Source organism: Leptidea sinapis, chromosome 25 (genome assembly GCF_905404315.1).
Source record: "Leptidea sinapis chromosome 25, ilLepSina1.1, whole genome shotgun sequence".
Lineage (NCBI taxonomy): Eukaryota > Metazoa > Arthropoda > Insecta > Lepidoptera > Pieridae > Leptidea > Leptidea sinapis.
Window position 1 is genome coordinate 11,046,568 of NC_066289.1, and position 15,449 is coordinate 11,062,016.

Genomic DNA, 15,449 nt, shown 5'->3' on the forward strand with positions numbered 1-15,449 from the left:
TTTTCAAGGAGCTTTCTTCCACGTACTACAAAGCTGTGGAATGAGTGAGCTGGTGTTGCAAGAGAATGTGGGCGGCGGTGATCACTTAACACCAGGTGACCCGTACGCTCGTTTGTCCTGCTATTCCATAAAAAAAATACAATAATAATAAATAAAATAATAAAAAAAAAATATTGTTACAAAATGGCTGACTGGCAGAAAGTAGACTGGCTGCAGATTTGTCACAATCTTGGAGTCAATAGACACTATTTGTGATTTTCATATATATATATTTTTTTAAATAACAAATGTTATCGCTGTCAGATGACCATGTAAGTAGAACTGACCCGCAATAAGTACTGTTAATAAAATATATTTTGTCAATAAAATAAAGAACCCATGCGTAAAAATTTTTACGAGATTTTTATATTTTCAATTTAAATTATTATTTAATATATTAAAATTTTAATGTTAAAACCGATTTTTGAAAGTCGGGTTGTTCAGTGTGCATGGCACATCACTATACTCGTGTACCCGTCCATGAAGTATAACATTATCGGTATGACAGATTAACTAAAAAAATATGAAACTTCATAGGCGTGAGATGTCAAAAGTAGGCGTATGTTTGCCAATTATCTATGTATTGACCAATTATAGGGCTGCGTTAGTGGTTACGTATGTGTGCGTATGCTTGTGTTTATTTGACTAGGGCGTGTAGTGTAATAAGTGGCCACAGTTGTTACCATACAAATTACGCGTGATGTCCATTCTAATGTCTTTTACCTCTTCTGTGGTCTTGCAAGTCTGAACAATGTAAACTGCAAAGTAGATCCTGAAGATGAAGCCACAACCTGAGAGTTGAACAAAGCATACAAGATTTTATAACGATACGTCACTCGTACGGTTAGCTCAGTTGGAATAGCACTCGAACGGAATGCGAGAGGTCGTGGGTTCGAATCCCACATCGTACATAAAATTTTGTTTTCTAATTTTATTTGTACTTTTAAAAAACGCAAAGATAGCATTTGGTGTTTTTTTTATAGAAAATAATGATTTTGATTGTATATCGGATCTAAAAAACTAGATCTCGGGTAACTCGGTGGCGCAATAGGTAGAACCATTGACTCATCACAGTGTCTCTGGTTCGATCCTCGACCGCCACATGCTTATTTGTTTTCAGTTTTCGAGTCCATATCAAACTTTATTTGACGCTTTATATGATCGACAATGATCTTGTAATACCTCTGGTTGTAACAGAAGTTTAAGAAATTTACCAGTAGGTGACCCGTTTATTCCAGCTCGATCATAATAAAAAAAGAAAAAGAGAAAGAATAATACGAAGAAACTCAAAAACTGTACTGTTTCGAATTAACGTCACATATCTAGATGGTGTTAATAACATCACTTAGGAAAATTATCAATGATAAATGTGGTAGAATCAATGACACATAATTAATTTAATAAAACACCAAAGTCATAATATAGTACTATATTCTAATTGAAAATAAACTAATTAACTAATGGGCCCTCAATGACCTCATGTGGGAACCATTGAGAAGACTCAAGTGAGTCCCATAATGATGTCTCCGTATTCAGGAACTCCTCATTTAGCTGGTCTATGTCAATAGTCTTCTTGTGATCTGAAAATAATCAGTAAAAGGTTTTAATATTATATCTCTAAGCACTTCTTGTAGCCAAATTAATGAATGGACATAATTATTGTTTTTTAATGTTTAGCCGCAGACCAGAGTAAAAGGGAGACAGTGCACACTGAATACATTAAAAAATGACCACAGTAAATACTTTGAAAAACAAAACTTTATCAAAATTCCTTGAATCACTTTAAAAACATAACATATTGTTTAGATTTACAAGAGCGACATCTCAAGTCAATTTCCTAATATGCAATTATTGGGGTTGAGCAGGTTATCAACTGTAAAGTGGATCCTGTAGATGAAGCCACAACCTGAGAGTTGAACAAAGCAAACAAGATTTTATAGCGAGGCGTTACTCGAACGGTTAGCTCAGTTGGTTAGAGCAATAGGTTAGAGTCCCGCATCATTCATAAAATTTTGGTTTTCAAATTTTATTTGTGTATTAATCCTAGAAGTGAGGGTTATCACTTTAAAAACATAACATATTGTTTAGTAAAAACTTTGTCAAGGTGAAATAAAACTATTTTTTGTTATCCACACTAAACTGTCTAATTATTAATAAACGCAATGTAAAGTTACTCCAAGTTTAGAATTAGTTCCCCCTGTAAATTCTGTAGTAACTAAGGTAAGATATAGCAAAACGGTTTATAATTTGGAGTTACTTTAACACAGATAATGTAATATTATTTACATACATTTACATACATAACAATAACAGTGTGTAAATTACTGACTGATTTCATTCACTTAGTCAGCTTCGGCTAATTTTACCCAAACAAGTGTATAATAGCCAAATGTGATGAAAGGGTTGACAAAAACATATGCAACATTACTTATCCAAAATATACATACCTCATACTCGTAGACCTATGATAAAAACAATAATACTAATATCTGTATTCATTAGGTATTTTCGTGAAAATAGGCTGGGTTCAAAAGCCCAGCACCTATCAATCAACACATAACATAATATGAAATTCTATGCAGATGAATATAGGTTCCCTCATAATGTTTTCCTTCATCGTAAGAGCATCAAACATGTTTATGGAATTCGAAAATTCAAAACAATAGCATTCTAGCTTCAAGCAGGTTTTTGACTCATCCAATCTCAATATGCCTTTAATTTTTTATTACAAACTGTGTAATATACTAATTTATAAAGTAATATTTAATGTTTTAATTAGGCGCAGAAGGTTTTTTTACATAAGGTTAAACTGACAAGGTCACTCTGAGAAGTCTGTGAATACTCCAGGAATGTTCTGAACTTCTGGAAGGAGCTGGGCTGGTTGGAATGACTGGCCAATACTGCACACAAAATGGAGCCAAGTGTGTTATAAATTGTATGTTTGTAGCCAGCTGTAGTTCATGTATCTGTTCTAATGATAATAAGTGTTACTTAACTGTCATGTCTATTTGTGGTTTTACAGTAAATTTATTAAAAATAAATAAAAACTCTCACCAATAAGAACCAAATCATCATTTTGTGCTTTCACTGCAGCAGTTTGTGCAGCATCCATTGCTGGTGCATTTTGAGCTGCAGAACTGCCATCACCTTGCCCATAGTACCCCGACCAGGCAGAATAATTTTGCCAGTATGCTGTTGGGTCATAATATTGATTGTACTCCTGAAAATAAGTAATAGGATAGTAGTTATTTAATTGTTCCACTGGGTTTAGGATATAATAAAATCGAAAGATTCATCTTAACTGTAGTAATGGCTGTATTAACATCCAACAATCCAAAAGTCATGTAATAATAATAATTATAAAGCCTTTTATTCAGACAGAAACAAAAGAATAAAATATAAACGAAAGCGTAAACTAGTCTTCTGCCTCAACATCTGCCTGAGTGCCTCTTAGGACAAAGGCCTCCTCCAACTGTAACCATTTTCCTCTGTCACTAGCCAATCTTGACCATGTACCTGCTGTGGCCTTTATTTTGTCAACCCATCTCCTTGAGGGCCTACCTCGCTTCCTACTTTTATAGTGTATCCCCTGATTATATGTCCTGTCCATTTCCACTTTGGTTTTCTGATGGTTACTGTTATATGTTTTGTTTTAGTTTGTTTCTTTATAGAATTCTGTAGGATAACTTTTTCCCCATCATACTTCTTTCCACAGAGTTTTGGCATGTCACTAGTTTTTTGGTGTGAACCTTTGTAGTAGCCCAGGTTTGACAACCTTATGTAAGAACAGGCAATACCCAGGAAACAAATAATTTATTAATAAAAGTCATGTAAGACTATTAATTTTTGAGTCTCTAGTTTTAGTTGACTATGATATTTAAATACCATTGCGGGTGTGGATAGATAACCCTCACAATTTTTTCCTTTACAATTATACATGAAACCAAAAACTGAAAATACTATAATATGGTGGATCTAACCGGAGCCTTAGAGGCAACTGTCTAAGACATTGAGCCACAATGAAATTAAATCAATATCACTTTATTAATTTATCATCTACAAAACATATCCTGCTTTATACAATGGTTCCAAAATTAACACTTAACAAAAATTTTGCATTTCAGAAATGGCCGATTACATTGATACCTTAAAATTATTTACACCCATTGTTGCATGTTTTCTGGCAAAATAAAGGATTTATGATTTTATCATCTAAAGAATGCAAAAAGTGTGTTAATAGTTAAGGAATATACTTTGTATCACAAACATAATATGTGACTTTAATAATAATCCTGAAAGTAATAGTATGACCGAAGTAAATGTTATTACAAGCACATGATACATTCCAAACCCTGACTCAGTGTAATGGGCTCTAGCTGATGTTATTGGGGTTGTTTTCAAAATACCACTGCATCTTAATTATTTTGTAATGTGCAAGATTCGCTACACATTGAAGCCATTTTTTTGTGTGTAGTGTGTTTCTTTTGGTGTGTGGTTTGTGATTGTGTGTTTATGACTAATGACTGACAACCCGTATGGCCCAGTGGTTAGAGAACCTGCCTACTGAGCTTGAGGGCCCGGGTTCAAATACCGGAAGGTGCATACGATGACTATGGATGTCTGTTTACAAGTCATGAATGTTTATAAGTATTTATGTATTTTTAAGTTTGTTTAAATTAAATATGTTGTTGTCTTTGTACTATTATAGTATGGGGCAAGATAATTCGTGTAAAAGTGTGTCAATATTAACAAAAAAAAATGATGTTACTCTTGTGCCTGTGTTAAAATATCATTTAGTTCTGAAGCCTCTGAGTTATCATTGTGAGATGATGCAGAGGCCTTCAATCTGTAGACCTACATTAGCTATAGCTAATAGTTAGCTACATTGTTATAAGCAAATTATTGGGTTTTACAACAATCATGAGCTGCACTGCATTGTAATGGGCAGGGTGTATTATTTACGATCAGCTGAACATCTTGCTTATCTCATCCCTTATTTTAAAAATAATCCATAAAAATATTACATAATAAGAATATTCATACCGTTCCTGCTGAGTATGATGGCACATTTGTACCTGCTGTACTCGAATTTGTAGTAGTTTGAGGAGGTAATGCACTTTTAGGCTTTGGTACTGCTGTACAGATCTTGAGAGGCTTGTTTCCCAGACCAGTATAACCATTCATAGCATACAATGCATTTCGTTGTTCCTCTTCATTTCCGAATCTGACAAAACCATAACCTTTGGTATAGCCAGAGTTGTCTAGTATAACTGAAATAAAAATTCAATATATTAAAAATATATATATATACAGGTTGTTATATATATATCCCATAGGATATGAAGGGAAAGTACCTTAAATATTATTGTTATTCTTAAAAGTTAGTAATTCTGCATTTAAAGATTTTCTAAAAATTACTTGCCTCGTCTGGGAATCTAACTGACTTAAATGTAAAAAAAAAACACCCCTACTCTTATGATGCCAATCGAAAGAATGGCCACAAACTAATAACTCTTCTTAAGTAACATAGTATTTTAATTTTTAGAATATCTTTGAATGCAGAACTACTAACTTTTAAAAATAACATAGTCTTCTTTCAGTAAAATAGCCTATCTTCGATATTTCAGGTAGTTTCCCTTCATGTCCCATAACTTTGGGACACCTGTATATATAGTTTAGTATGGTATAAGATTCACATTCTTAAACACAATATAATATAGCATCAAGTAGTAATTGCATAATTAATGTTTTAATAATTAACTATTGACTGAGCATGACCTGACTATTGATATTTGGATGAGTGATATTAATTTGCTGTTTTTTCCTAGAAACAATAAGCATAAGAAAGCATAGATTTACTTTTAGACCTTAAAACAACAGCTCTGAGAAGTATATTTAAAATATACCACTTATTACACAGTCCATGTACACATTCTCTTGTTGTTAAGGTATTACTCACCTTTAGCAGTTTTGATTGATGAATACTTAGATGCAAATATTCTATACAATGAATAGTCATCAACATCTGGACTGAGATCTCCAACCCACACAGAAAACTCTCTCTCATGTTGCATATTGGTTCGAGCCTCTCTTGATGCTGTATTCAGTCTGAATCTAACAACAGGAAATGTGCCAGGTATTGGTTTGCCATTCAATTTATGCATTGTATCAATTGCTTCTTCATCTGTCTGTAATACAGTGCTATTCATAAAGCAGTCCTCTTTTGTCACAAAAATAATAATATAAGGATTATTTTGACCCATGCATTTGATTTCATAGTTATGTTATCATTGTTTGCTGCTTTTTATCAAAATATTATAAATTACCTGAAAATGTACGAAAGCATAACCGGCCGGTTCTCCAGTATATTTATTTCTCATCACTTTCACCGTCAGTGGCCTCTGGCCCATTCTATGAAAAGCCGCTAGTATAAAACTTTCTGTCATATTCGGCTCCAACTGAAAATAGAGATAGAGAAGTAAGAGTAACGATATAGATATTTTAAATTGGAATCAAAATATAAAACCCAACTTACACTGCCCATCCATAGTTGACACTGCATCGTAACTGGACTTTAGTTATGTTAATTTTATCACTTTATTTATTTGGAAATTCAAAGTATAGGTCATTGAATTCGGAGGTTAGAGGACTAAACTTTTAAAGGAAGGCAGCACAGCAGCATAAGGTTATTCTTAACAACATCAAGACATAAATAAATCTTAACAAACTGCAATACACGACCCATGCAGGAAGATAAAAAATTTAAAATGGAACTTCTTGAAAATTGTTTATAATGTAATTAGTAATTACTAAATAATAGTAATGTGCCGAGTACGGCTTGACTCGAGTCCGGAGTAAGACTCGATTCCCACTGGACTCGCCTACTCGAATACCAATTTATTTTGATTCGAGTACTACTGACTTGCGTCTGGTACTCGAGTCAGTAAAATCGGATTTGTACTCGCTGACAGGATTCTATAATATCTTAAGTTTTAAAATAGCTTCGTACACTCATTTTCGATTAATTCCTTTTTGTTGTAAAATTGGTAGTGGACTCGAATTTCCAGAGTAGACTTCTGGACTCGAGTCAACATTCGCATTCGCACAAAACTCGAGAACTGAGGTCGAACGGCGGGTTCGAGTTATGATTCGAATACAGTAGAAATCGACTCGATCCACCAAAACAGGGACTCGGCACATCACTACTAAACAAGATTGAAGTGCAAAGAGGATTGAATTTGTACCTTGTACAATGTGTCTGTCAAAGAGAATTTTACCACTACTGTCTGTAGTGAAGTGCAAGTGACAGTGACTATTTTTATTCTTAAATTCGCCCATTACGGGCAGGTGACTATAGTCTATGGACCTACCGCCTAACTCCGCCTACAGTGCGTTCACAGCTGTTATTTTACCTCTAGTTGTTAGGTTAGCTAACCTGAGCGTAATGTTGCCATATTTAGTTTCTATGACTCCCTTATACAACTTGTAAAATTTTACGGTAATGCTGATAATTATTTCATACAATATAATGATATATTTGAATGTAAAGTTTGTAATAAGATCTTTTGTTATCGGGACTGACGAACGCATTTAAATTAATCTATATTTGGAATCATTGGTTGTACATAAATTTGCTTACCAAATTTTTTGTTATATTTGATATGTAAAGGTAAATTTTCAATTATAATTAGATCAGTGTGATATATTTACTATAAATATTTTTTTAATAATAATTAATATATATGTTTTGAATAAGCATGATCCATGCGGATTGCCGATGATGAATAATCACAATCAGATGAACCATAGTAAGTGTTTTCAGATTCTGTATCAGACTCAACATTCAATTCTATTATTAATCTGTCCATAGCAGTATCCATAAACCAATCTCTTTCACATAACTTGTCTTCAATGTGGCGCACATGTTCGCATTGTTTTTGCCAGTCTTCTGCAGTGATAGACTGAAAATAATTTTCAGTTAAATTAACAATGTTGTTTGTTTCTTGCCCTAGATTTTCAATAGCTACTCGCCTTTTAACGAGACTCTACTTTTAAAGAGATTCAATTGCGTTTAGCTCGCAGTGGTATAGCGGTAATCTCGCCACCTCGCGGCCATGAGCTTGAAGCAAGGGCTTCATATATTTGAGGTTCTTTATGCTCTTTAATAATTTCATATAATTGAGGTTTTACCGTGGTAGGCACATAAGATAACCCCTCATTTGTTTTCCAGTTTTGCATTTCTGCTTTGGTTGAGCTTAATATCGGTCCTTTGTTTAACGTTACCGTGTGATAAGGGGCATATTACATAACTTCTAAATTATAAGTTGGCAAGTTAGGAATTAGTTTTTCCTGAAGCAATTTCATAAAATTTGTTTTTTTCATGTCATCGTGGTAGTCACCCGAGCAGCAGCCATTCGTTGACGAACCTTTGCAAATGGAATTAAAGGAGCATTATTTTGTTTTTCTCTATCACAGAAAATACGCACCGATAGTACAATATTTCATCCGCTACCTTGAATTATTTTCGGCATGTTAACAGATAAAATTTCACAAATATTAAAGAAAAACGCTAGGAACTTTACAAAACGACTCGACAGGAACACCAACATAAAGAAAACACATTATGACTTCTGTCAGAGGTAAAATAACTGTGAACGGACAGTAGGTAGTCTTTCCGAGTATAATGACAATGACTGATGAGAGAACTTCTATTCTTCCTACTGTGGCTTATGTGGTATCATCACAAATCTGCCAGTGTCACGTTAGAGTACCAAGCTTTAAAATGATTGATATAATTATTATGTGTTTGTAAATACGCTACAGATTACTGTAATGTTCAATTCAACGCAGACTTTCGACAGCTAACTTAGTTTACCCGTAGCGTAACCCAGAGTTCAATACATTGGAATCATGCACACACGCGGAATTCAGGCTCTATTAGTGGCAACTTACATTTGGCAATTTTAAAAAATACGCTTTAGAACCCTTATAATTTGGATGTATAAAATTAAAGCTTTAGTAATAGTAAACATACATATTATAGTAGTATTTCTTACCTTACAATAAATAATGAAGGCAACGCTGTCCATACCTATAAGTTATATATATAAGTATTAAATATAATAAATTTTACATTATAAGTAGTCATAATATTAATTGTATATCTAGTTCTTCTAGCCGTTTTTAATAAATAATTTTGCCATTAACCTACACAAATCGGTAGTTTAATTATAATCGACTTGCAAACTATTAAAAAAAATCTATAGTGCATCACAGTTCGATAGTTAAATAACAATCCATCTGATTGTAGCGGTACATCACCATATATTTACAATATACTAGCGTATAGACGATTTGTCAGCCTGATGACTCGTGACAAATATTTATATTTGTCAATGTGTGTATTAGCTAGTAATTTAATAATCCAAATAATAAGGAGCTAATGTCAAGTGTGGCTGACTGAACAAACTAACAATCAAAATCAATATTAATAGACTCTAATCAATAATAAAACATTTATAATAGACTCGCTCACCTTTTCTATCTTGCTTTATCTCTATGCAACTATCGATTGCAAGTTCAAAGAGCATATTATTAGTCGAATAGATTAATAATGATTGTACGCTACCTCATCCCTACTGTGTGTTGTCAAAAAAATCAACCTCATTTGACAGCCCTGTGCACTGCCATAGCCCATAAGTGATCTGTTGGTAATCTGTATTCTGTACTTTTTTTGCAAATTGTGTAGGAAGTAGGTACTGTGGTTTTCTTTTCCGTTTTAGGAAGAAAAAATGAATTAAGGTATTTTGTATGTATCACCTTCACCTGTGTTAAGATTTAATCTTGTTTTTCTTAGTCATCTGTGCACTAATTTATCGGTACGATCATGAATCATGGTATTTGAAGAACGTTCAGATATCTATAGAATTCAGATTCCATAGTTGTTTTGACTATTGTACTTGAAGTTGTAATGTCACGTCTGGGTAATATGGAGGCACTGGAAAAACAATTGGCAAGCTTGCAGATGTCGAAAGAATCAAATCATTCACCGGGGAATATGAAGAAGGTACCACCAGCTGTGCCGCCTAAAAAGAAGGCTCAACCTCAAGTCCCTCATAGTGCTGTAGTGAACAACGTATGTGAACCGTCGTTTTCTGCAAAAATATCGACATTACACAGTAATAGTTCTCCGCTCTTGCTTCAGCCACCACCGCCGCCGCCGCCACCTCCAGCATACTACACCAATACGAGACAAGAAGGTAACATACACATGCCCAATAAAGATTACGCAAATGTGACTCAACTTACCCTGCCGAATGTTTCTTTCAAAAATAATGTACCACTGCCATCAAATGTCAACAATACTACATACAGTAATTTACCATCATATCAAAGTTGTAACAGTTACTTGAATGACTCACCAATTATGCATTTAAGCACATCTAAAGCATATGACACTAACCACAATCATGATGAATATTTGCCTCCACCTTCACCAGTTAGTTCAAATTACAGTGAGTTGGCAAGAGCAACGGCCAACATTAATTATAATCAAGAGAGACCGTCATATCCTGTTTATCAGAATGAATTCCCTGACTATGGTGTCTCTCAGGCTTCTACATACGAGTCCTTATATGAACCTATAAACCAACACTCACATAACAGACCTACTTCAGCTACATCAAGTTACAAGAGTAACATTTCTAAAAGGTCTCCACTTCCCAAGGAACAAGAGGTGGATGCATTAACCAACTTACTGGTCCAGTCAATATCTGACAGCCAAGATTTAGATGTGTTTGGAACTTGTGTTAAATGTGATAAGAGAGTTATTGGAGAAAGTTCGGGTTGTACAGCAATGGGAAACATGTATCACGTGACATGTTTCTGTTGCTATCATTGCAATACAAATTTACAGGGTAAACCATTTTATGCAGTTGAAGGGCAGCCATATTGTGAGTTGGATTATTTTGAAACTTTAGAAAAATGCTCAGTTTGCACAAAGCCAATTTTAGATAGAATTTTACGAGCCACTGGTAAACCCTATCATCCCACATGTTTCACATGTGTTGTTTGTGGAAAGAGTCTGGATGGAATACCTTTTACGGTAGATGCTATGAATCAAATACACTGCATTGAAGACTTCCATAAGAAATTTGCACCTCGTTGCTGTGTTTGTGAGATGCCTATAATGCCTGAAAATGGAGAGGAAGAAACTGTCCGTGTTGTTGCTTTGGATCGTAGTTTTCATGTTCGTTGCTATTGTTGTGAAGATTGTGGTCTCCAGCTCTCGTCAGAAGCTGAAGGGAGAGGTTGCTATCCACTTGATGGCCACATTTTATGTAAGGCATGTAATGCTCACAGAATTAGAATGATCACCAATGTTATGACTACAGATCTCTAAGGTCCACAAAACGAATATAACTGTAAAATGCCCATTCATTTGCCGACAAATATCCTTTTTTATAAAATATATATATATATATACTAATAAATAAATTATTTATTTTACAATACATGTGCAGTTAAAGTTTCCTACATTTATGAATTAAATTAAGCTTATAAATAATTAAGCTTAAGAACTTTCTATACAAATAGAATAAGTATTTAGTGGTATGTCCATTAGAAATGATATATCATTTAATTTATATTACAACTTTCATTGTAGTTAAACATTCATATTTTTATAATGCTAGTTTTTACCACTTTCTAACAAAATGTCAATTAACTAAACATTATCATGGGTAATTATTGTGGTTATCTAATATAATTAATATATGTGAACAATATTTTGATATGTGTGATTTATTACTGTTGTAACTTTATCAAAGTATTTAATATTGATTAAGTCAATATGTGATGATATAATTAAGTATTGTAGGAAAATTTTAAATAAACATTAATTATTGTAACTTACAATTTGTAAGTTCTAAGATACTCTCTTCAATAATTTAAGTAAATGAGTCATTGTAGGTAATATTGACTGTATAATGCATTGAAAATGCTTTTAATATTTGGAAAAAAATATATTTTGACAGAGTCATAAATTATTAAACTATATTTATTTAGATTTATATCTTGTAATAGAATGATTGCAGCTTGTCAATTTTAAATAAGGTTTTTTAAATAAATATTATTTTTATCTACATTACATTTTTAATAACCTTACCTTAATTCTATCTATTCTTAATCTATCTATCAATTCTATCGACTTGTTAACAAAGACTATGTCTTTTAAATAAGAGTGGAATATTTATCTTATTTAACTAGTTTAATTTTAAATTCAAAATAATTAAATGTTTATATATTATGTTGTTTTAGTATTGGAACAACATAGTCAGTAAAACACACAAAATTGGTGCAGCCATTTTGAAGATTAACCAGAATTAAAAGATATGATATTAAAATTATAAGAATTGGTACATTTTCTGGTATAAGCTGTATCATTTATTTTAGTATTTACTTATGATTCCTTACAGTGAACAAACATAATATTATTAAAAAATAAAACAGAATAAATATGCCAATTAATGGGAATACTAATAATAGTTCAATAGTATAGTAGTGACATTTTTTGTAAACGAGAAATACTACATAAAAAATTAAAAAAACCTTACAAGAAAGAAATAAATGTAGAAATTGTATCCATATTGAGTAACTGAATTTGTGAGTAGGTTGTGTGGTGAGAGAATGTGTTTGTTGGGATTAATAAATTATCCTGAATATACTGATGATCAACTCCTGCAGTTTTTTTAACCTGAAATGTGATTAGTTGAAAATGTCGATGGAAGAAAACTTATTATATGTGTCGGGAATTCGAAATAGAGGTGAATATTTATGGAATTTAGTAGATGCAAAGGGAATGTTAAATAAATTAGTATGTCTGGTATGCAATGTTGGTACCTGGATGCTGGGGCAATGAACATTAGGAAAAGAAACAAGAGGAAGTGTTGTTAAAGTTGTCATGATCATTAATGTGTAGGTACTATGTGTGTCCTAGTCTTCCATCTCTAAGTTCTAAGTATGTTAGGAGCCTCCCAATTTTGAAAAATTGGATATTATTTGTTCTAAATTTGATTACATCTTTCGATTTACTTGTATGTAATGTGGCTGGATGATCCTGTCACCGAAAACTGAAACGCCAATTGAAAACGCCGTTCACGACACATGTGCCGCGAACGATAAAAGCCGCGCTAATATATAAGTACCCGATATTATATATTTTGGATATTTCTATAACGAACTGATGGTTAGAAAGTACCTACTTTGTTTAGATGTCATAATTTTTTTTAACTGATAGTTAAATTTTTCAAAGTGAAGTTGCAATGCACATAATTATATAGGATAGATTATAAATGGTAAAGAGGATGATACTACGTAATTAAATGGTTGTTCTGGATAGGTACCTAGCTACGCGTGTGTGGAACCGACTTCGGCTGCGCGCATCAATGTCCGATGACGCGTGCACAATGTACCTACTTCGTGCTCTTTTATTGAAAGACCCTTTCAGACGGGTCTGTTTTATTGCACTTAGCTTGGGTGAATTCTAAAGAGTAGCATACTTTTTCTTATATATACCTATTTATTATATCATTTAAAAAATGTAAAAAAATATAGACAACTGCAAAATTTGTAAATTTTAGTAATCGATGTGTTGTGTTGCTAGGTTTATCTATTAATTTGTCTGATTTTTGGTTTCATCGCTAGAATAATTAATAAAATTAAGTACGAAGGTAACCTACTAAACAAAATGACATAGTTAATATTAATAATAATTGATTTAAATTTGATTTTGAATTAGGTGGAACGAGATTCTTTGTACACAGTATCATTTATTCTTGAAGCGTGATTATAACCACACAGTAGGGATAGGTAGGTACTTACGTATAAATTATAACATATTCTGTCGAACATCTGAGGGGGTTGTCTAAACGTATCTAAAATATAATTGAGAAATATGTATGTACACTATATGTAAGTACATTATGTACACTTCCCTACAATTATTATCTCCATAATTTTCAAACCATTTTATTCATTTATTCCGAATCTGCAAAAGTATAGCTGATAAGTATCATGAAAAATATTTGTAATAAATAGAAAAGCAACCGAAAATATCATAATTTTCAATCTGAGCCTTTTACCAGTGGGAGGCTCCTTCGCACAGGATGCCTGCTAGATTATGGGTACCACAACGGCGCCTATTTCTCCCGTGAAGCAGTAATGAGTAAGCATTACTTTATTTCGGTCCGAAGGGCGCTGTAGCTATTGAAATTACTGGGTAAATGAGACTTGACGCGCATTTGTAGTGCCGCTCAGAATTTTTGGGTATTTTAAGAATCCTGAGCAGCACTACATTGTAATGGGCAGGGCGTATCAATTACCATCAGCTGAACGTCCTGCTCGTCTCGACCCTTATTTTAATTTAAAAAAATAGTTTTTATAAAGATTTCTTTCTTTTATAGTCTTACAAGTTTACCTGGTAGGTTGTAGCAGGTCGCGTTGTAGCACTCCAGTACAGTTTTCAGAAGTCGCCAAATGACTGCTACGGGTTTTCACGGCAACGAATTATTCCAGATTATGATTCAAATTTACAAATTTAAAAAATACTTCCTATGTTGAATAAAATAAATCTGATTGGATATTTAATTACCTACTGACAAAGATCCTTCGTGTTTCCTTTATTCGCGTTTTCACTATTCCCGGATAAATAATAATAAAACTAATTTTCAAGTAACTACAAACTCCAAATCATGTTAGACTTAAAAACTACGTTAGTACTAAATCTAACCTTTAGGTACTACTTAAACTTACGCGTCTAAGCAACGCGCAAACCTGCGAGCGAGCATATCGCCATCTGTGAGGAGACAAAGACTAAAAAAGAAAATATTAAATAAATGCGACCCATTCCTATATTCGCGGCTAAAGATTTCTTTATTCGCGGATATAATCGGTACATACATGTTGATAAAAAGGATTCCAATAGGTATCCAACCCAATATTTTTATTATATTTATTCTTTGTAAACGTGTTGTCAAATGCACTAATAAAAAAGTAAAATAGGCGATCATAGTTGAAGAAGAGATTGCCTTATGTATGACGCGAGTATACCTTAATTATTCTGACGCCATGTGCACGACCTATTACTACATAGACACCAGGAGAACATAAATATGGTAGCGGTTATTCGAGGGCTGCACTAAAAGTACCGGGAATGGAATATTTCCACTGTTCCTGTCATATTAAAATCTTTTTAATTGAAAACTCCTTGGTTTTAAAAATCGAATACCATTTATTTATTTAAAAAAAGATTCTCGGTCTTGTCACAAGGCCTTTTCACTCTTGTGTAGTCGTTGAGAAAATGTAATTGACTCGAGAAAATTCTAGAGCGATGATTTATTATGACTTTCGAA

The 15,449-nt window shown here is 33.1% G+C and overlaps 2 protein-coding genes and 1 pseudogene across 2 annotated transcripts; 1 reads left to right on the forward strand and 2 right to left on the reverse strand.

The window, feature by feature from the left end:
* Positions 1–1,453: 1,453 nt before the first annotated feature.
* Positions 1,454–6,855, reverse strand: LOC126971954 (tRNA selenocysteine 1-associated protein 1). The gene is made up of 6 exons (XM_050818488.1): positions 6,575–6,855; positions 6,366–6,497; positions 5,999–6,227; positions 5,083–5,309; positions 3,094–3,259; positions 1,454–1,619 (listed from the first exon to the last, which is right to left on the reverse strand). The coding sequence occupies exons 1-6, from the start codon at positions 6,599–6,601 to the stop codon at positions 1,489–1,491; spliced, it is 912 nt and encodes a 303-aa protein (XP_050674445.1). The 5' UTR covers positions 6,602–6,855; the 3' UTR covers positions 1,454–1,488.
* Positions 6,856–7,731: 876 nt separating this feature from the next.
* On the reverse strand, positions 7,732–8,421 carry LOC126971999 (uncharacterized; annotated as a pseudogene).
* Positions 8,422–9,722: 1,301 nt separating this feature from the next.
* Positions 9,723–12,154, forward strand: LOC126971942 (lipoma-preferred partner homolog). The gene has a single exon (XM_050818464.1). The coding sequence runs from the start codon at positions 10,010–10,012 to the stop codon at positions 11,438–11,440; it is 1,431 nt and encodes a 476-aa protein (XP_050674421.1). The 5' UTR covers positions 9,723–10,009; the 3' UTR covers positions 11,441–12,154.
* Positions 12,155–15,449: the final 3,295 nt, after the last annotated feature.

Excerpts from the sequence above, each read along its gene's own strand:
- LOC126971954 (XM_050818488.1), bottom strand. The coding sequence starts at position 6,601 with ATGCAGTGTCAACTATGGATGGGCAGT. Across the intron at positions 6,498-6,574 it reads GTCAACTATGGATGGGCAGT|TTGGAGCCGAATATGACAGA; the intron begins GTAAGTTGGGTT and ends CTCTATTTTCAG. Across the intron at positions 6,228-6,365 it reads ATGCTTTCGTACATTTTCAG|ACAGATGAAGAAGCAATTGA; the intron begins GTAATTTATAAT and ends ACTGTATTACAG.
- LOC126971942 (XM_050818464.1), top strand. The coding sequence starts at position 10,010 with ATGTCACGTCTGGGTAATATGGAGGCACTGGAAAAACAATTGGCAAGC.